This window comes from Alosa sapidissima, chromosome 3 (genome assembly GCF_018492685.1).
Source record: "Alosa sapidissima isolate fAloSap1 chromosome 3, fAloSap1.pri, whole genome shotgun sequence".
NCBI classification, from domain to species: domain Eukaryota; kingdom Metazoa; phylum Chordata; class Actinopteri; order Clupeiformes; family Clupeidae; genus Alosa; species Alosa sapidissima.
In genome coordinates, this window is record NC_055959.1 from 31,101,459 (window position 1) to 31,123,975 (window position 22,517).

At 39.3% G+C, this 22,517-nt stretch overlaps 2 protein-coding genes across 4 annotated transcripts in view; one reads left to right on the forward strand and one right to left on the reverse strand.

Annotated features, from left to right (window-relative positions):
- The window catches only part of LOC121705589 (collagen alpha-1(XI) chain-like), a 126,957-nt gene extending 111,669 nt beyond the window's left edge, over positions 1-15,288 (forward strand). For both annotated transcript variants that reach the window (XM_042086647.1, XM_042086648.1), the window contains exons 59-67: positions 2,999-3,106; positions 3,406-3,459; positions 3,724-3,759; positions 3,851-3,904; positions 4,060-4,321; positions 6,183-6,295; positions 9,525-9,593; positions 13,961-14,194; positions 14,446-15,288. In XM_042086647.1, the coding sequence (XP_041942581.1) occupies positions 2,999-3,106; positions 3,406-3,459; positions 3,724-3,759; positions 3,851-3,904; positions 4,060-4,321; positions 6,183-6,295; positions 9,525-9,593; positions 13,961-14,194; positions 14,446-14,592 (1,077 nt within the window). In that variant the 3' untranslated portion in view covers positions 14,593-15,288. The remainder of the gene's footprint in view (positions 1-2,998; positions 3,107-3,405; positions 3,460-3,723; positions 3,760-3,850; positions 3,905-4,059; positions 4,322-6,182; positions 6,296-9,524; positions 9,594-13,960; positions 14,195-14,445) is intronic.
- A 1,175-nt stretch (positions 15,289-16,463) lies between these two features.
- The window catches only part of kncn (kinocilin), a 29,257-nt gene continuing 23,203 nt past the window's right edge, over positions 16,464-22,517 (reverse strand). For both annotated transcript variants that reach the window (XM_042086675.1, XM_042086674.1), the window contains exons 5-6: positions 18,131-18,224; positions 16,464-16,767 (exon numbers count right to left, since the gene is read on the reverse strand). In XM_042086675.1, coding sequence (XP_041942609.1) covers positions 16,692-16,767; positions 18,131-18,224 — 170 coding nt within the window. In that variant the 3' untranslated portion in view covers positions 16,464-16,691. The remainder of the gene's footprint in view (positions 16,768-18,130; positions 18,225-22,517) is intronic.

Consider the following 22,517-nt stretch of genomic DNA (forward strand, 5'->3'; position numbering starts at 1 on the left):
TCTTTTGTAAAGAACTGACAATGTTCCCTGCAATATCATACCATTACATTTCATAGGTACTTTTCAAACACAGCTAATATCACAGCATATGATGTTCCCACCCATATACACAACAATGGTTTAAGCAAGGGATAATTTACAGACCTACGAACATTGGGAAGGCTAATTCATGTGAATAGAACTTTCTGCAGCACTGAAAAAGCCGTATGATAATATAAATCCCGGCAGGGCAAACAGGACCCCGATGCAATTACATTATCCCACTTATTATTGTATGGCTACTTGCCAAAATGTCAAAAAAAAAAAATGTACATTGTGTCTTTTAAAATAATTGTGTTACTGCTTCATGGCTTCCGCTGAGAAACAAATAGTTTGCCACACAAATACAACTTGAAAGTTTAAGATATTGCATAGCAACGTGTTGCTTGCTGACTTTCACATTCAATGAATTTCCATTGCGATGAGTGAATGGACTACTCGCAGAATGATATAAAAGGTATGGAAACCTGTTGCCATTGACAGCGGTCATTAGACAAACTCTGTTGCAGTTTTGGCAACAATCGCTAGATAACACTGCTGTCATGCTTTTGCCATTTTGGACTGATCATGCCACTATGGCCGTTGACTTCAATCACAACATGCCAATGTAATTCAGCGAGATTGGTCACTATATTGCACTCAATTTTGAATTGTTCACATTTAAACATTATAGGTCAAACATGTTCTAAATGCCTTTTTTATATCTTATCCGATACCGCATGGCGCAGTCCACCTTACAGTGATCACAGAATGCATAGTTTACCCACCTCTTATTTTACCACTACACCCCTGGCACTGAGGGGCGTGGTTGCCCAGGCCGTCATACAAGCTAGGACCGCCACTGTTCATTCTAAAAACAATACCAAATAGATTTTTTGATCTTAATATATATTAATATATTTGTGGGGCAGCCGTGGTCTACTGGTTAGGACTTCGGACTTGTAACCAGAGGGTCGCCTGTTTGAACCCCGACCAGTAGGAACGGCTGAAGTGCCCTTGAGCAAGGCACCTAACCCCTCACTGCTCACTGAGCGCCGCTGTAGCAGGCAGCTCACTGCGTTGGGATTAGTGTGTGCTTCACCTCACTGTGTGTTCACTGTGTGCTGAGTGTGTTTCACTAATTCACAGATTGGGATAAACGCAGAGACCAAATTTCCCTCACGGGATCAAAAGAGTATATACTGTATACTATACTATATATAAGAATAATAACACTTGGTTAGATTTTAGTTTTTGCAGTGTACCTAGCTCGAGTTGCTACAGCCAGCAGCTAACGTAGCCAGGCAGCTACAGAGCTACACTCCCAGGGCATGTCCGTGAGCTCCCATGTACATGCCCACAGAGTGTAGCACTGTAGCTGCGTGGCTGTGATGTTAGCTGCTGGCTGTAGCAACTTGAGCTAGGTAAAACCGAACTGTTTTAGTTTTTTCGCACTGACAGTACTTGTTGACCTCGAGAAATGAAGATCTATGTGAAAACTCGCCGAATTTCTCCTTTTCTCATTTCTGTTCCTCTCGTCAAATCATTTGACTTAATTTAAGAAGAGTTTGACTTATTTTAAGACGTTTCATCCTAAAAATAAGCACATTTGTCTGCCAGTGCGCTTAGCAAATTTGTCTTAAAAATAAGCACATTTGTCTGCCAGTGCATTGAGCAAATTTGTGTTGATAAGACTCCTTAAAATAACTCAAAGCCTTTTTTTAAGCAAATTTGGGTCCTAAAAACGAACAAATTTGTCTGGCAGTATGTTGAGTAAATTTGTCTTAATAAGACTCCTTAAAATAAGTCAAAAATGTCTTAAATACAAAAAACAATACCAAATAGATTTTTTTTTATCTTAATAAGATTAATAACACTTGGTTAGATTTTATTTTTTGCAGTGTAACACTTGGTTAGATTTTACTTTTTGTAGTGTAGACTACAGGGTTAATCCTCCTGGATCCATAAACCTTGGGACCAGCTTCTTAGATTCAACCCCGTGGTGCAGGTCGCAGGTGGAGAGCCAGACCCTCTTGCCTGATATTGCTGCTTGGACGAACACATCAGAGCTAGACATACTCCGCCAAACTGGTCTGCAGCAGGCTTGTGCAAAATTCCAGAATTGAATTGAAACTGGCTCTTTAATTCCAATTCAATTCTTGAATTTCACTTGCATTTCAATTGAGGTAGCAAACAGGAAGCAGAATTGCAATTCGAATTGTGCTCAACCCTGGTCTGCAGTGCTGAACTTCAGGGAGATGTTTAGGGATAGGCAAGGGATAAAGAAGACCTTGAGATCTCAAGGGAACTTTACACTGAGAATACTGTAGACTAGGCAGGCTGTTGAAAAGTTTGGCTTCAGGTTCTGCTAGCTGCTAGACTACTCAAACTCAAAAGAACTCACAGTAATGAGGTTCCTGTGGCTCACACAAACCCATGGAGCAGTGAAGGGAGCGGTCTATTTATTTGACTATTGAGTTCAAATATCAACAATCTTAATCCAGTATTGTTAACCCTACATTGTTATGCTTGTAGTGGATAAATATTTGCATAAAATAGCTATGTGCTATAAACAATATGATTACCAACATATACCTTCACTGTGCTTGGTCTTGTGCTTGGCTATCACAACCCAATTTATTTTACAGTTCAGAACATTATAGTTTTAAGGTACATCTTTGTTAGATTTATCAGCAAAGCATACCTTTAACTTTGTTATCCAAGGAGCATTTTCTCACTATAACTTATAGTGTTATATTCTGCTCTTGTACATACAAAAGCTCTAGCCACATGTTACCTTCGGAGCTCTGTCCACTAACCTATGTTTTTTTACTGTAAATGAGAGATAGGGTGTAATAGAGCCGCATTTTATGTGGCTGTTGGCATTGCACACCATTATTACAGAAACAGACTCCTGGTTGTTTGTTAGTCAATTCAGTCATATTAAGCCAGAGTCATTTGATTATTTCTGGATCTCCAGGGTCATCCAGGTCTGATTGGGTTGATCGGTCCTCCTGGAGAGCATGGCGAGAAGGGAGACCGTGGTTTACCTGGTGCACAAGGGGCAGGAGGAGCAAAAGGAGAGGCTGTAAGTAATTATAGCAAAACCAGAAGATAAGACAACCTGTCATAATTGTGAGATAATCTTCTAAGGAATAGTTAATACCTGTGCTGCAGTATCTAATAAGCAGGGGTGCACTGATACCACTATCTATCTCAAATTAAGCACTACCCAAAACGTGATATTTTTCACTAATGTCCAAACTCTGCATTAGGTTAGCACAGTATTACATAGTTAATGTTCATTAAATCTGAGGATACTGTATTTTTTTGCATAAACTACATATTTTACCGGGGTATAGATTTATTGATTGATGTGTTTCACAGGGTCTCGGTGGAACTTCTGGTCCCATTGGCCCTCCTGGTCCTCCTGGTATTTCTGTAAGATGTTCTGTATTCCAACATTGCAGATACCATTATGTGTCAAGGCAGTTACATCAACACAGATATGAGACCATGTGGCATTATTAATGCATTACAATTCAGCTATATTAAGTACAGTATTTTGTGGTTGCTATTGAAACAATACTTTATACATGTATTTTTTTTAAGTTGTCAGCTTGTGAAAGTATTATAGTATTGTTCACAGAGGCTAGATCTTAACTTTCAAAAGTAGAACTCACTCAATATTTTCTTTATATTTAGGGACCAGCAGGAGCTAAGGGATCAAAAGGATCAGCTGTAAGTGACATAATTTAATTTGATGGGATTCTGTTGATATTAAGATCAACCTCTGTCTCTAGAGGGATGATATCACACTGCTTTCTTTCAGGGTGCTGTTGGTCAGAAGGGAGAGCCAGGCATGATTGGACCCCCTGGTCCTCCGGTAAATAACACTTTTTAAAATTATAATGCAAATACTGTAGGTTGTGGTATAAGGTTTAACTCACCAACCAGTATGGTTCATTTGATAAAACTCTATATTAACATAAACCGTGATGATGATGATTGCCTCTAATGTCAGGTATTTATTTTTTAAAGGGTCCTGCTGCGGATGTTATTCAGCCCCTACCCATACAATCTGCAGGAAAGACTAGAAGATCCTCTGATGTTCAGGGGGATGGAGAGGCTGCAGGCCTGATGGACTATGGTCTTGAGGGGCAGGAGGGCTTGGAGAATGTATTTGAATCCCTTAAGAACCTCAAACAGAATGTTGAGCACATTAAATTCCCATTGGGTACCCAGGACCACCCAGCAAGGACCTGTAAAGACTTACAACTTAGCCAGCCAGACTTTCCTGATGGTATGATATTGAAAATAAATAAAAAATTGGACTTTTGAATTATGGACATTCTGTAGACCCAACTGTGTATAGACTGTATATGGGGACAACAGCTTAAATGTTTTATTTGTAAGGAGATTTCTGTTCTTGCCAAACTAGAACATCCTACTGAAACCAGCAACAGTAGAAAAATAAGGCTGGTATATGCAGCAAATTGTAGACAGTTTGCGATTTGAATTTGCACTGCAGGCCAGTCTGGCAAGGAGGCCATTGACACCCATTTCCAATTTTCCAAAAACCCAGGAACCAATCACAATCACTTATCCAGAATGAGGTGGGGTTTAAGTGATGAATGATTACAGATAGAGCAGTGTATTCAACGCAACCAATGGCTGAGCCGACGGCAACAGGGTTAAACACACATGGACGTGTGTTTTCTTTGTAATTGAGAAACAACTGCATTCAAAAACCTTTCTTTACAAGAAATATTTGATTGCTGCACTTCTGAAACGATTTTGTAAGAATTTAATGCACCAATTTAAATTTAATTTCACTGCTGGTTTATTGCCCTTGATGATATTTGAGAAGTGGTCTGGTGTTAACCAGGTTACAATTTAATGGCTAATAAAAAAAAAAACAGTTTAATCATTTTCACCTTTACAGACATGTGGACGGTTTCCACTGTAATAGCTTATTAGACATTTAATAAAGTGGAACAGATGTTTCCACAGACAACAAGGGATCCATGGTCATCTTAATTACAGGGTTTTTTGATAGCACAGGGGAAAAAAGACTACCACAACACCAGGGAGCTCCTTGGATTTCTCTTGGACAGATAGAACAATAGACAATAGAAATCCCCAGTTGGTATTGCCAAATATGAATATTTTTAGCTTGTTAGTCTGAAAAGCATCAGTTTTATGACGGGATTGGCAAAACAAGCAAACAGAGTGCAACATTCATAGCCTGACGAGCCAGACCCACATTAAAATGTAGGGTCTGGGCACTCACCGTTCGCAGTGCTCAGTCCGAGGGGCGGGATAATCAGTTGTCTTTCAAATTCCCTCTGCACACAATAGGACAGCGCTGAGTCCCATGCGTTTTCCCACCAGCGGAGCTAGTTGGCTAGTTCAAACTTTTGCCATCTTAAAACAAGCTTAACTCGTGTCACACTGTTGGCCAACAGCAACATCCATCTTCTTTGTTTTCAAGTAGCAGGGAATTCAAGCCAAACCGTTGCAACTCTGCCATCAATCATTATGTTAAGCCCGCCTAATGACTCTATACACAATTTGATTGGCCTGATAGAAGTTTAATTTTTCGAGCTCACAAGCCAACGGAGAGTTGCTTGACTAGCCCTGGAAGCAAATGTAATTTGCTGCCGCTAGGGTGCATCTAGATTTCTAGGCTACAACATTCACAAAGTCTGGTGAGAAATGTCCAATAATCCCTTGCATTTGTGATAAATGATGTCCATGGATCCCAAAGACCTGTGAAATAAGAGTGTTAAGTAGAGATGTATGTATGTAACCGGAGGGTTGTTGGTACGAACCCCGACCAGTAGGCACGGCTGAAGTGCCCTTGAGCAAGGCACCTAACCCCTCACTGCTCCCCGAGCGCCGCTGTTGTTGCAGGCAGCTCACTGCGCCGGGATTAGTGTGTGCTTCACCTCACTGTGTGTTCACTGTGTGCTGAGTGTGTTTCACTAATTCACGGATTGGGATAAATGCAGAGACCAAATTTCCCTCACGGGATCAAAAGAGTATATATACTTATACTTACTAAATTATTTCATTTTGAGAAATACCAAGTGTACTTTTAACATTTAAGGCATGCTTCTGTAAAGGACATTCCATGACTTATTACCTTTTTCTGTATACAGGTGAATACTGGATTGATCCAAACATGGGATGCACAGGAGATTCCTTCAAGGTATATTGTAACTTCACAGCAGGTGGTGAAACTTGCATCTATCCCGACAGGAAGTCCACAGGGGTAAGTGTCACTTAATAAAATTTCCATGATAGAAATTCCCTTAATCTTCTGCAGTCATTTTTCTATTATAATAAATAATTGAGCTTTAAAGACATAGTAACCTGTACAACAGTTTGCCCATTTTAAAAAGCTATTGGTTCTGGTATCATTTTCAAATTATTGTTCATATTGCCAATTGAAGAACACCCCTGTCATTCCACATGTCCATTTGATTGGATGTTGAGCTCAAATTTTAACAGCCTCTTGTGGAATGGAAAAACAGAATCATAGACAGGACTTTTAACATAAAAAATAGGAAATCTGGCAGGTGCATACCCCATTTGGGTCTATGTGCCCACAGACACCCAGGTTCAATTCTACCACCCACTCATTTCCTATCAACTTCTACTATTCTATTATATTCAGACAGTTAGGTTGAACTATTCATTAATTTCTGGATGAGGGGCATTTAATGAGTCATCACGAGTGGCTATATCACAGGACATCCCCACTTAGGTGCTCAACTCGCTTTTTTCATTGAATCGTCTGATGTGAACATTCCATTCATTCAAAACAAGAGAGCAGAAATTTCATAATGAAACATTTGAGTGAGGAAATGAAGTAAATACAGTGTAACCTGAATGTTCAATTTAGATGTAATGACAAGTAAGTAGGCTATGTGCACAAGCAAATACTCTCTTCCGGTAGTTCTGCTCTGCTTGTGATCCAGGCTCACGGTCGACTGCAATTATCTGTCTGTTTGTGGAATTTTCTGAAAGTGTTGCTGCACTGCAGAAACGTGTTGAAGTTTACATGGCAAAAATAATCCAATGCGCCTATCTCATGCTGATCACTGTGGGACTCTGTATACTATGCCAAACACTATCTGCGGATATAGAGGCTCAACTACTTGTTACCTATACCCGAGTTACCTATTCCCGAGATGCACTGCTAGCACAGACAGCCAGACCAATTCCTATGAATCTGCCCGAATGTGTGAGGCTGCGGCTGAGTATGGCAGCGTCTGCGTCGAAATGGGAATGCCTTTGCTTACCCACAATGATACTATGCGATGCAAGATCACTTCGAGCCATGATAGAGAACTGCAGGTTAATATCAGGGCATGCTTAGAGAACCGCACCCCAAGTGTGATGGTATTCACAGAAACTTGGCTACACCAAACCTCCTTGATTAATATAAAGGATTCTCTCTCATTTGAGCAGAGATGAGTGAACTAGCCGGAGCTAGAACTAGAGATGGTCTGGCTGTGTATGTGAGTGTGCACCAGTCAATAGTTTGGGAGACAATCTGCTGCCCTAATGTTAAGACCTTGCTGCAGCCCATATTGCAGACTGTGCACGTCAAGAACGGGTGCCCCTGTTTTTAATTTTGGTGACTTTAATTTTTGCAAATTCTAACTGCCTTGGTTCAAACAATATGTAAAGTAACATTTTAGGATATCCAGTGTATTTCCCAGCCAGTGATCTATCTTGCGCGTACTGTAGTGCTCTAGAATATTTGACAATACTCTCCACTTAATCCTGACATATAAAACCATGCTGAATTGTAGTAAGCCACAGGTGAAAACAGTGACTGTGGTCTGATGATGGAATACAACCAAGCTTAAAGGATGCTTCCTATGCACAGATTGGAATGTTGTTAACATTACTATACATGGATGTAGGCCCAGTTTATACTGTGTTGCTTGAACTTAGTTCCTAGCCTAGGGAAGAGTGCATATACTGGGCTAGGCTTAAACAGGGCTAAACCTGGAACTTGAGCTCTAGAAACAAGCCCTGTTGCTTATACATCACAATAAATACTGATGGCCCACAGTATAAACTGGGCTATTGATGTGACAACAGATAGGGCTGGGTAAAAAGTGGTACAAAACTCTGGGGGCCTTATCTCGGCGATCTAAAATGCATGGTCACTGGCAAATAGCTTAGGGGTTTGTCCAGTACAACGTTATCAAATGTCTGGCGCCTGGTGCAAAAAGGCGGTTCCTATGTTTCTTAATCAGTAATGGGTGTGTTTTGGGCGTAACATCCTTTAAACCAATGAAAATGACATCTGTCATTCCCTTTAACAGCAAGCAGCGCAACTTCAAACAGCGCATCAGTATTTTGATAGTCAGCGGCGCATTTGAAGGAATGTGCTTACATGCGAGACCACATGGAACACAACCTATTGGCAAACTTTTACATCTTGAGAGAGTTCCTTCTAGGTAAATATCCTGTTAGCTCACGCGTCATCATTAATGTACAGTAGTCTACTCACCAAAATCATGGAAATAAACCTTGCAGTCACTTTATCTCTTCTATGACCCCAGAAAGATTTCCTTTGATTTGTTAGTTTTTTGAACATTTATTTTATCTAATGACATAAAAAACATAATAAATTGCATCCATATATCCTTGGACTATGCACAACTATTTTCATCTAAAACTGCCTAAACCGCCTAACACCGTGAGAATGAAAGCTAATTACTTTCACGTTTTTCTTAAAGTGACAGGCACTCAATTAGGCCTACACACCACCACTGTAATGAAATTAAAGACAAGTGTAATAGTTAAAAAATCAATATGAAGTATTCAAATTACTAAATATTTTTTAGCTATTAGTAATTATGCAGATCATAAAATAGGCTGCTATAAGTTAACAAAATATATAAAGTTTATGAATTCCAAAATATTACTGATGACGTCAAGGTGGTGGGGGCCCCAAATCCAATCAATACTGTCATTCCCGGACCATGCTCTAACAACAGCTCAGACACAGAATGTATATGGAGAGAGATAAAAAGGTGACCTTAAAATTGTGGCGGCGCAATACAAAATTTGGGTACACCTAAAGTTTGTGCTGGTGCACCTAAATAAAAAAGTTAGGCGCACCAGTGCAATCAATGCAAACATTTAGTCTAGAGCCCTGTATATATATATATATATATATATATATATATATATATATATATATATATATATATTTGTAATCAGTCTGCTCTTTCTGTCCAGATTGTTGTATACGTTTTGCATGGTCAAATAACTGTATATATGGGCAAATTGAAAATTTTAACTAACATTCAATCAGAAAAATCAAGAATTCAACAAAGCTGTGGCATAAGGTATTCTAACAATAGCTTTAAGAGGTTACTTTTTTGTAAGTAAATAATAAATATGTGAATTATATGTGTTATATATGTGATGTTCATCATTCCATGTCAATGTACTTTTTTTTGTTTCTGAAACAGGCTAGAATTTCTTCTTGGCCAAAAGAATCTCCAGGATCATGGTTCAGCGAATTTAAGCGTGGAAAAATTGTAAGCATACATGAATTTGTTTTTGTCCTTGCATACATCACGTACATTTTCCCTCTCAAGATTCATCATTAAAATGTACCATTTAAAATGCTACCTTATCAGATATAACACTGGACCTTTATTTTGATAGACTTTATTTCATGTCAGTCATTGCCATGGACATAGACAATATTTATGTGACAGGTCATTTTAGCTGTAAACGAAATTAGGCTACAACCCTGAATATTTAAAGTAGGACATTGATTCACTTAATTTGAGACAAAATGGGACAGAAACCCCAGTGTTCACTGAATTGTTACCACGTGAGAGAAAATGCCACATGGAAACAAAGCACCCCATCAAACACAAACCTGTTGACTACTTTGAAAGGTGACATCAGGAGTTGAAGACTTCAAAAATGTAATGCCAAACGCAAAGTGGCGCATATTTTATAGAGATTAAAGGCGTGGCCAGTTCATATTCACTAATTTAATGGCGTGATTTTGTGATCAAATGCTGGCCGCGAAAGGGTTGTTCTTATGTTTCTTGATCAGTCATGGGTATGTTTTGGGCGTAACATCCTTTAAACCAATGAGAATCTTATTTGTCCTTCCCTCTAACAGCAAGCAGCGCAACTTCAAACAGCGCATCAATATTTTGATAGTCAGTGGTGCATTTGAAGGAATCTGCTTGCACGTGAGACCATATGGATCAGGGATTCCACTAAACCTTGCTTTACTAGATAGACATAGACATTCAGTGCCGCCGCTTCCACCATGCACATCACGCACTGTGCGTAGGGCACCAAATGATAGAGGGGGCACCCACATTTAGCCACATTTACTGCAAACTGCGTTTCACTTTTCCTTGATAACGTGCACTACGTTACATGCAAGGATGATACTTCTTGGGTGCTCTTAATCTCCACCACGTAGCAGATCTAACTTTACTTAGGCCACTCCACTTAATTGGGAACACATCTTGTGCGCGCAGGACGGAGAAAAAGAGAGTGGCAGATAATCTGGACATACACAATGACAAGCCAGCTGGAATCTTCCAGCTGGCATGTCATTGTGTAGGCCTATCTCCTTTTAATAAACTTTTAAAAGGAAATCACGAAGGCAACAAAGACGAGGCTACAGGAGGTTGTGATTTGTGAGGTTATGTGGTTCCCATTACTGACCATTTTTAAACTCAGATTGGTGGGAGGGCTCTTTAACATAGGCTGCAGTCAATGTGATTTGAAACATGGACAAGCATATAAAGACTACTTTGCTTTTGTAAAATGGATTTGGTGAGTCTTCAATAGTTCATTTTCCAAGCATTTACATGAAGCACATGATATGCTGAGCCGACTGAAACGCATTCCATTCAAATAGCTAGGTGACTAGGTCTACTATGGCTCATAATCAGGGGAGTTTTTTTTTTATATGGACAGTATGGGCAGCTGACCAGGGCGGCATCTTGCCGAGGGCGGCATCATTTGTGATCGCAAAAAAAAAGAAAAAACTTGGAGCTCTAATCCTGTACGTAGGCCTACATTTTTTCACGGCTTTGTTCGTAAAATCATTCAATATTACAACAATAAAAATAGCTTGTGTGTTTGTGTATTGTCTTGATTGACATGCTATACGCAGTAGGCATGCTAGAGGGTAATTGCAGCCCGGTAAACTCGGGTGCTCCGCCTCCTCCTCATGTTTGATGTCAACAAATAATGTTAAGCTTATTAACTGATTTTGCCTACTAAATGACATGAGTAGTCTGAAATGTCACACATCAGAACCTGGGCTTATTGCTATACTTTTAGCCTACAGTTCAGCGTTCAAATAAATAGCAGCGTGTTTAAAAAAAGTAAATAAAGGATGGATTCGCAGATTGTGGTCAGAGAATTGAACTGATGTCCAGCAATCTTGCTGGCCATGTGAACTATCCAGTGTAATTTAATTTTTGATTTTTGTTTGTCACTGACAGTGAAAAATACCAGGAATTGGAGCAGAAAGTACTAAAGTTACTAAAATCTGTTTGTGTCTAGCAGAGTATAGCCAGTGTTGGGAAGGTTACTTTCAAAACGTATTCCGTTACAGAATACAGAATACATGCCCAAAAATGTAATTTGTAACGTATTCCGTTACGTTAGTATTCTGAATACTTGGATTACTTCCGCTTTGAATTGCATTTTATAAGTGTAGGAATGCGGCCATCAAATCCTGCTGACTAAACAGGCCTATTCTGGTGTGTTCTTCTGTTCCAAATGGCTGAAGTGTAGGCCCACATAGGAGAATGTAAAGTCAACTAAGCTACCTGATACAACTATAAAATAGCAAGGTGACCACTAAAACTACAACAGGCGACTAGGCTAATTAAAACAAACAAAAAAAATAGGCTACTGGCGTAGCCAGAAAGGTGTGCCTGTGAGATTTTTCGGTGGCATCAACCCAGTACAAGTGAGGGGCGCATATGACAGGTGGATCGCAGCTATTTTAAGTTAGAATAAAAAACTTAGAATGCAGTGCCTATTTTAGAGATGGGTTTTATTGTAGGTCTAAATCAACACGTGAACTAGGCTTTGTTTATTGATTAGCAAACTGTGTAACCGATTGGCTGAAGTAGCCTGAGCTATTAATATTTGGGAAAATATCATTGAACAGACATCAGGAACCACGATCAGTGAGGAACAGGAGTTACCTCCATTTACTCCTAATTTGCTGTGCAAACAGTCATTTCAGGGTCTCCGATGACGCGTCCATAATGCGCGCTGGCTGCGTTTTGACGGGTGCAATGTGAGGCTAGTGCAATACGGCGGGGCTGGCATTTATACATGGAAACAATTTCATCATAGATTGCTTTCAGGAGCTTCTGGGTTGCCTTAATTTATTTAGAGAGTGAATAAACTTATGAAACGGAGAAGTATCGTCATGTAATCTATTGATTTCATATTACTTTCTCTATTGACTGACGAGGGGTTACTTACTTCAATAATGTTCGTATGACTAAATAAAAATCCTAAGGATATTTATATTTATTTTAAAGTAGGCTAAAATAAATGATATGTCGGGGGTGAAAATTAAGTGTGTGGATGTATGTTGGACATGTTGGTCATATGTAAGTGAGTAGAAGTGGTTTGCAGTGCTGTGTGTCAAAAAGATGTCTATGAACGGTGGGAGAGAGAGAGAGTGATACAAGGGATGCCGATGATTTATAGGTCTTCTCCGGCACCAGGTGAGGCCAATCTCCCTTAATTGGTCTCCCCACTGCAGGCCAGCAACCTGCCCATGTGGCCACCACGGAAAACAGCAGACGGCCCGTAGGGGGAGCAGAGGGGCGTCACAGTGTAATATAACGATTTTTGGATCATGTCCCAGACCACACACCTTATGTTGTTAATTGCCACACCCCTGGGCACAAGGTTTAATAAAAGTGGAGCACATGGCGAAAAATTCCTCACTTTACATTACGTTACATTTGGTTGCCGCTTTTTAACCAAAGCGACTCACAACACGGTAAACAGTTTAAAGGTAGAGTACGATAAGCACAAGTTAGTGCAGCAGTGAGTGCTATTTTCATACAGTCAAGTGTCAGTTCTAATCAGGTGAAAAGTGCTAGAATTAGTAAGGCTAGTGGTAAGTAGTGCTACTAGAGGAGATATTCTCTGAAGAGCTGGGTCTTTAGGAGTTGTTTGAAGATGGAGAGGGATGTCCCTGCTCTAGGTACTGGTAGGGTGTTCCACGAGGAACAACAGATGAGAAAAGTTTGGATTGGTCTGAGCGTACGATTGATTGGTGGCAGAGCTAGATGTCGATCGACTTTATTGAGTGTAAGATAAGAATAAGTCTTGCGTCACGCTTTGCGCCACCTTGCACCAGGTGCACAATAGGCCCCTAAGTTTGTAACTAAATGAGTGTTGATACACCTCTGTGATAGGGTAATTGATGTACCCTATCCTCTATAATTAACCAATGCACTTGTGTGTGGTAGGGGTAAATGGTATATAATTTCTGTACAGAGCCATTACTGACGCTGTCTGCATCAAACCGTCACCAGCACCATTAAAGCTCGGTTAAACTATTCCTGTCCTCCGGTCCTTCCATGGGTTCAGTCTTTTGAAGTGGCCCAAAACTTGCTATTTATTCTGAGGTCCTGCTCCATGAGCACCGTTGGGCTAGAGTGTGAGAGATATCCACTTCATTGAAATGAAAAACTGAATTAATTATTAAATTATTGTGAGATTATTTGACTTTAGAGTTTCCAGTATCATCTCAACATACCCAGAAATGTTGAATATTTAAGTGTATTTATGAAGTACACATAAGTATACTTTGATACATAGTGCTATAAAACACCATAAAACATTTGTATCCTCTCTTATTCTATCCTCTCTTATTTTATAGCTGTCCTATGTGGATGTGACGGAGAACACCATCAATTTGGTTCAGATGAATTTCCTAAAACTTCTAAGTTCATCTGCTCGACAGAACTTTACCTATATGTGCCACCAGTCAGTTGCATGGTATGATGCTAAAACTGATAGCTATGACAAGGCTGTCAGATTCCTTGGCTCCAATGATGAAGAGATGTCCTATGACAACAATCCCTTCATCAAGACCCTCTCTGATGGCTGCTCGGTAATCTTACACAAGACATCCACACAGCAATATAACATCCATACCCCCCCCCCCCCCCATTAATGCACAAATAGGCTGACACCAGACATAATTTCACTGCATTTCTTACTTCCAGTAACTATATGCATGTGACAATAAACTTCCTTGTATCCTTGTATCCTTGTATACTACAACGTCACATTACTTGTACTTACTAAAACTCACTTGAGCTATTCAAAAATGTTGATGCACTACTCTCTTTCCTCTTTCAGCTTCGACAAGGGTACTCTAAGACAGTAATGGAGATAAACACCCCACGAATTGATCAAGTACCAATTATTGACATCATGCTGAATGACTTTGGGGATCCTAACCAGCGATTTGGGTTTGAAGTGGGGCCTGTCTGTTTTCTTGGCTAAAAAGTACCATGTCATCTCACCATGCTGTACAGGAAGACAAACCATTACCACCTACAACATGTATGATTTGTATTTTTGAGGAATCCAATAGAGAGAGTGTGCTGATGTATTATTTTTATTATTGTTTTATTGTAGTTTTTTTTAATGTGGAAAGTACATTGCCCTTGTAGGGCAACTTAAAGAAAGGGTGATGGAGTACCCTCACTTCAAAGAGCAATGAACAATTTGATACACATCAAAACCCTTTCATATGTTTTTGTCCAGCCTTTTTCCCTTGGTAAGGTGATCTGCATGTAAAAGGTGCTATTAAAAAAACAAATGTTTTTTTTTTTTTGCAGAAGAGGCATAGAGGATTTGAAAAGAGGGTTTAGACTTGTGCATGTTTGTTTGTTTGTTTATTTTGACATATATTTGTCATATTGTTGTTTTTAATGGCCATGGAAAACAGAGTAGCCCAAAGCCAGTTAATCTACTTTTACAAAACATCTGTAAATATTAGATACGTTCAGCAAGAAATTAATATGGAGGATTGGGAATAATTCATCTACAAAGTTGTTTATTAACCATGATAAATGCCATCTGATGAAACAGAACATGAAGTATTTGTGATGAAAAATGCATAATTATTAAAATGTGATTTTGAACAATGCCATAATGACTTTTAAATCAATGAAATTACTGAAGTAGTTAATAGTAAGCATAGTCATTCAGGCTTTTCAGTAGAGCTAAGTGTTGTCACAGAGGCATGTTCAAAAACGTCATAGCAGCAATAAAAAAAATCAAACCTGAAAAATTAGACATTTCCACTGAAACACTTGTGCTGGGGTAATTCACCTTATTCATCCGGCTGCCATAACGAGGCTGAGGGGTACACTTGCCATTACACCTCAGTCCAGCAGATGGTGGTAATGCACTCCGTTTGCAAACTGCCAAAGAAAAAGCTCACTGAAAAAGAAGGGTTCATTCAAAGATGGTTGATTACGAAGATACTTCCAGAGAGGCCATTTCCTGTCCCTGGAAATGTATGCAAATAGGGTAGCAGTAGTGGTGCCCTTGAGCAAAGCACTTAGCCCTTAATTGCTCTGTGGACTGTGGCCCTTGTAGATGACATGCAAGTCGCTATGGATAAAATAGTACAGTACATCTAGTTTATAAAACTAGATGTACTGCATAGTGATACAAAACAGGATTGCTGCTCAGTCCTGCATATTCTCGCCACAACAATAAATCACGCTCGTCAATTTGTCTCCATCACCTACTCCATCCCCTACTCTTGCAACTTATGTATATGTAAATGATCATGTGCATGTGTGTGTTTGCATTTGTGTATAGTGTGCTTCTGTGTGTGTGTGTGTGTTGGGGGGGTAATGGGGGGTGTGTGTGTTTATGTGTGTGTGCATGCCTGTGTGTGTGTTTATGTGTGTGCATGCGTGTGTGTTCCTGTGTGCCTGCGTGTGAGTGTACAGTATGTGTGTGTGCATGTGGGTGTGTTTATGTGTGTGTGTGGGGGTGCATGCGTGCATGTGAGTGTGTGCGTGCCTGTGTGTGTCCATGCATGTGTGTGTGACCGTGCATGCATCTGTGTGTGCGTACATGTGTGTGAGTGCATGTGTGTTTATCTGTGTGTGCATGCGTTTGAGTGTGTGTGTTTGTTTATTTGTGTGCGGGTGTGTTTATGTGGGTATGCGCATGCTTGTTTATGTGTGTGTTTGCGTGCATGTGTGTGTGTGTGTGTGAGAGAGAGAGAGTGTGACAGTCCTGCCTTGTAGAAATGTAGGAAGTACATTTCACTGAACAAAGAAGAGAATATCTATAGTCTGTACGTTAAGGCTTTGTAAAATGTCTGTGTGTGCAATGATTCACAACAGAAGGATTTTTAAAACAGCTTTTAATTACTATTTTCTAACATTACATTTTACATTGACAGATATTAGCGATGCAGAGATTAGCAATGATATTTAGCTTATTTGAACTACTTCATATTAATACTTGTTTGTTAACAAGGCAGACATAAATAATAAATGACAAGGTTTCTAAAGTTATGGTGAGTTACAATGTGGTGTACACCAAATGAAAAGAAAAACACTGTGTCACTGGACTTAGGGGATATCTGGGTCTGAGAGGGTTGGTTTAATCTTCCTTCTAGCCAAGATATCCGGGACATCTGAAGATGGCCTGAAAAAGGCAAATTTATATGGTGACTGGTGGCTTTCTGTATTACATTTACACATTATATTAAATCTTCTGAGTAACTACCCCAATTATTTGTACACACACAATTTATAATAGCCAAATAATGTAACAAGTCCTCTACCAGGAAAACTGTTTGAAAATGGAATATCTCATTCCCATCACCTCTTTGTTGCGTTTCCTGGTGAAATTGCACTGCAAAAAATCAAATCTAACCAAGTCATCTTATATTAGCATAAAATGTTTTAGTTGGTATTGTTTTAGTGTTAAGTGAGTCTTTTTATACTAAAAACAAGACCAGCTAGAATGTTTCATCTTAATATAAGATTAATAACACTTTGTTAGATAAGCAGTTTTTGCAGTGTAGTAGCTGTGTCTGATAAATGCTTTTGACATTTGCTCAGCGCAAACAAACTGAGAGTTGTATAAGAGGATTTTCTGCTTGATTTTGCCAATACAATATCAAGGAAGCATTTCTTGTGGCTTATGAATAGGCTATCTGAAGTGGGGAATAAAGCATTGGTTCTCAAAGTGGGGTCCGGGGACCCCCAGGGGTCACAGCACATTGTCAGGGGGTCCCTGACAAAGTTTGCTACAAAATATAAAATTGTCTTATACTACAGCCTATGGCCAAAAATGCTACAGTATCAGTATTTGCCCAATTGATCTGCTGATACGTTACATCAATACGTCAAAACACTTTACTATTAATTAACCGCCAACAAAATGAAAGTTATGTGAAGCAAACACTATGTGTTCAACACAATAGGCCTACATTTGACAAACAAACAACAATCCTTTAAAAAAAATCCTACATACTGTCAAAGTTTGCTAACATGACTATTGTGGTATTAGCACTCTATGTTTTTAAAACACATATAACATAAGCATCTAACAGAAAAAAGGCTATACAGCTACATGATTAACTTTTATGTTATGATTAAGTTTTATGTGTAGCGATTATGAGGGGTCCTTTTTCCACTCTATGAGGGGTCCCCGGCCCACACAAGTTTGAGAACCCCTGGAATAAAGGATATGAAGTACTATGAATTGATGTGAAAAAAATCTATATATATTAGACAGTTGGTCTGGTGGCTAAGGAACTGGGCAATCAAGTAGCCAGAAAAGTTAAAGCTTCACCCCAAGTTGCTCTGGGGAAACTGGCCCTTGTAAGAATGCTGTTAAGTTGTAAGTTTCTTTGGGTAAAGGTGTCAGCCAGAAAATTAAGTACATTTATAGTCTCATTTCAAGGTTAATTTGACCTATTTTGTTAATATGTTATATTTGATAGAAATCTAACAGATGTATTTCTTCAGAAGGACCTTCGAGGTCCCATGGTTTGCCTTACCCATCTTCAGGTAATGCATCAGGAACTGTCCCAGAATCTACACAGGTTCCTATCCTGCTCTTGGAGCGTTCCAGATTTAACTGGCTTTGTGTACCTTTGGGGGGTAAAGAAATACAAGATAACTGCAAGCAGCAATGTGGGTGCATAGTCTAGCAGGGTGGTTTTGCTATGGAAACATCATGGAGTTATGTCACAGCAAGTTTCATAGCAATACGATTTAGGGCTGTCAAACTATTTTTGATTACTCGCTGAATTTCTATAGTTAATCACATACTTTTCAGTTAAATTAACAATTTAAAGCAATTCTTATCAGTGTATTCATATTTCAAATCAAATTTCAAAAGATGTGCAGTGGGCCAGAGGCAACACAAGGTAGGCATATTCTTCATAAATATAGCTGTTATATTTCTAAACTGAAATAAATGTTAGCCTAAAGCAGAAGTGCATGCTCAAAATGTACAGACATTATAAAGGGCATAACAAACAAAAATACTCCATATATTCATTATCTTTGAGTTCATTTGAAAATAAGGAACTTTTCATATTAAGACATATGAGCAAATGCATGTGCAAAATGTAGCCTAGGCCTACAGCACATTTCAATGAATGACATGACAAACAGGAAAAGCCTAGTTCGTATCTCCATTCAGGCGCAGCTCGTTCATTTGGGCAGGAGGGGCAGAGCCCTACTAAAGATTCATCCACTAGAAAAAAGATCCACAAAATATTTTTTTTTTAAATAAAATGTTGTTTGTTTATTATTGTAATCAGTGAGCAAAGTACTCAATCATGTTACATTTTTGTATGATTTGCAAAGATTTCGAAAAAAGCGCAAAGATCTCGTTGATCATATCCGTGGTTGTTGTAGGCCTACTGTAACGTTACATTTCATTTCTGGTAGGGCAGTAGAAGTCACTGCCCTGAAGAAATTGAACAGCGCCTGCTGTTTGTCTATGTAAATCTGTCAACCGATAATGGAAGTCAGAGTTCCTGTGTTCACTTGTTAATCTAATTGTTGGCATTGTTACAGTGTGTTGTTCTTCAATCAATCTGATGTTTAAAAACCGAGGTCCGCTTTCACTCCCCCTCTCTCCTTTTGCATTGTGATGTCACAATTGGAGCCTATTATCCCCCAACATTCTATAACAACAACCAGCATTCCACACGTGACTACATTTAATAATCAGAAGGCCTACCTCCCGTGTCCTAGTTTGCCCATTTACGTGTATGTTTCACTTAATATTAATTTATATACAAACCTAGACGGTGGACACGCAAGCACCTACTCCATAAGGGTATCATCTTCATACCAAAAATGACATTGTACAGTGACTCATCCCCCTCCCACACACACAGAATATTTACCTTTTTAATGAATAGCCTACTTTTAATTTACTCTTTAAAGTTGAGCTGGCTCTTGAACACAAGAATTTCGTTACTTATAATTCCTTTTATGAGTACATGACAATAAACAACTTGAACTTGACTATGAGAGCTGTGTAAGGCTGCATGAAGCTCCAAATCCATTTTGATTTCGCAACGAATTCTCTGTCTAACGTTAATTTGTTTCCCTCTTGAGTTTTCCCCCCCAAAGTAGTTCTCCACTGATCTGAGCTGATTACCTTGTAGCTTTTATTTGTCTCGAATCTCAAAATTTGAAACTTCACTGGATATGAGTAAAATAACATGATATAATTAAGAAGGCTAACCATAGGCTAATAATGCATGAACAAAACAGTGTTTTGACCGCAATTGGTAATATTTTGGGATTCCATTCCCCAGATTTCGCTCATAGCCTAGCCATAGACAATAAAAGAAAGAGCCTAGTCTAAAAATGAACAAAATCTCTGTGGACCGCTCTTAGTGTGCGTCTACCTGCCGGTGACCTGGAACTATGCCAATTTTTTTTTTCTAAACTCGTTTCTAACCCATGACTGAGCCAGCTGGGGTTTTTTTTAAGTAAAATGCGCCATTCAGCCAACTGGGAGTTCAGAACTGCGTTGGTGTTTATTATCTCCATGGCTATAGGAGGAGGACCATGCAGAAGCCTACTAGTTATTTCAACGTGTCTTGGCAGGGACAGGTATCAAAGGTGTGCCTCAGGGATCAGTATTAGGGCCCCTGCTTTTCTCTATTTACACCACTTCCTTAGGTGAGACCATTCACTTTCATGGATTTGACTATCACTGCTATGTGGACGACACTCAACTTTACCTATCTTTCCCACCTGATGACTAGTGTTTTTTCCATAGGATTTCTGCATGCCTTAAGGATATTTCAGTCTGGATGAAAGATCAGCACCTTCTCTCAAAAACTGAGCTTCCCCAACAGATTAACATCCAGCTCGACTCATCTTCACTGGCCCCAACTACATCGGCACATAACTTGGGCGTTGTCATTGATAACTGACTTAACTTCTCTGAGCATGTAACTTCAATTGCAAAATCATGTCGGTTTATCCTTTACAACATTAGGAAGATCAGACCTTATCAATTCAAATTCAAATGCTGGCATATTGTGTGGTAAACCTTTGTCAATGGAGCGTCACATTTACAATTAAACTAAACAGATGTGAACGGCAGGCTGAACACATATGCAACAGAAGGAGGTTGCTACGTTAACTCCAGCTGCAAAGTCAGCCATCTTCACCAGCTAACACGATAATCCAGTTACTGTACAACAACAGTATGACAATTACGGGAAGATAATTGCACAGATTTTCGTTATTAGAAAATATTACTCAAGTTATTACTCGAAAATAGGCTATGTCAATCACTGGAGGTATTTTAATATTATGTTTTGCAGGCTCACCTGCCTGCACGCAAGCACATATACACACACACAGGCACCACACGGTGTCGCCCGCACGTCAACACTACACTACTGTTTGTGCACTTCTTTCATAATTATCATAATCATAATTTAATTATGGTCTAGTTCAAAATGTGGACTGTCGGCATATCTTTTGCACTTTGGCCAAAAAAGTTGGGTAGCCAGACTTCCTCCAGTTAGTGTGAGCGTATTACACAGCTTGTTTAAATTGGTTGTAAAATTATTTGCAAAATAAAATTGTTGGAAGCTATTTTATGCGTTTGGTTCGTGTACGATCATTTTTCTCAAAAAACGATAATTTTGAGGTTTTGGTACGATACTTCAACATTTCTAGCAACACTGAGCCAGACCCACATTAAAATATAGGGTCTGGGCACTCACCGTTGGCAGTGCTCAGTCCGAGGGGCAGGATAATCGGTTGTCTGCACGCAATAAGACAGCGCTATGAGTCCCATTCGTTTTCCCACCAGCAGAGCTAGTTGGCTACTTCAAACTTTTGCCAACTTAAAAAAAAAAAGTTAACCCGTGTCACGTTGTTCGCCAACAGCAACATCCGGCATCATCTTTGTTTTTAAGTAGCAGGGAATTAAAGCCAAACCGTTGCAACTCTGCCATCAATCATTATGTTAAGCCCGCCTAACATCTCAATACACGATGTGATTGGCCCTATCGAAGTTTAATTTTTCCAGCTCGCAAGCAAACGGAGAGTTGCTATTATTACTGTTCAAATTACATTTGCTGCCGCTAGGATGCATCTAGATTTCTAGGCTAGTGCAAGAGTGCATTAGGCTACAATTTAAACATCGCTATTTTCCTCTTGTTTCTGTTTCACAAACTCCACTATAGTAAAGGCACATTATCGTTAGTTCTCTCTTCTTTGCCTATTACGCAAAAGCCTCTTGTTATATTCATTTCACATTCTTACAACATAGCCACAACACAACACCAATACCCTTGGCACAGACACAAGGGCTCCTGCAGGAATAAATGTTATTCCCCCCCTCCCCGCAATGAAACGTTTGTGCACTGGTCAGCTAATAATGTAGCCTACAAAGTAGCCTAGGCTACTTTATGCACACCTAACTACAGACTATATTAATTTGGTCAACTTTATACAGCCTTAAAAAGGCTAAATTTACCTTTGGTTTACTTTAATTTTAAATTGTGTATGAAAGTGTGCCTGTTTTAACATCAGTAAAGCATACTTATGAATCATTCAGCATGATAATTCAGCTTCTGTGATGCTAACGTTTTGACATCCATAAAAATGTACCTTCTTGCCCATCTGAAATAACTTCTCTAGCTTTGCTGCCTCCACCTTGAGTTAGTGAATTAGCTTAACATTGTTTGCTGGTAACCAGCAACAACTGTTCACTGTGTGAACTCTCTCCTGCGCAAACAAAATGTGTGCGTTCCAAGTAGCCTAGTGCATAATTTTGCTTCATAAAGTCAAACAAATGCATTTGGTTATTTGACAGAAAAATATAAATACCCTACTGGCCTGCAGTTTATGGGCTACAGTACAGAGTTGGGAAGTTATGGTAGGCCAACTTGG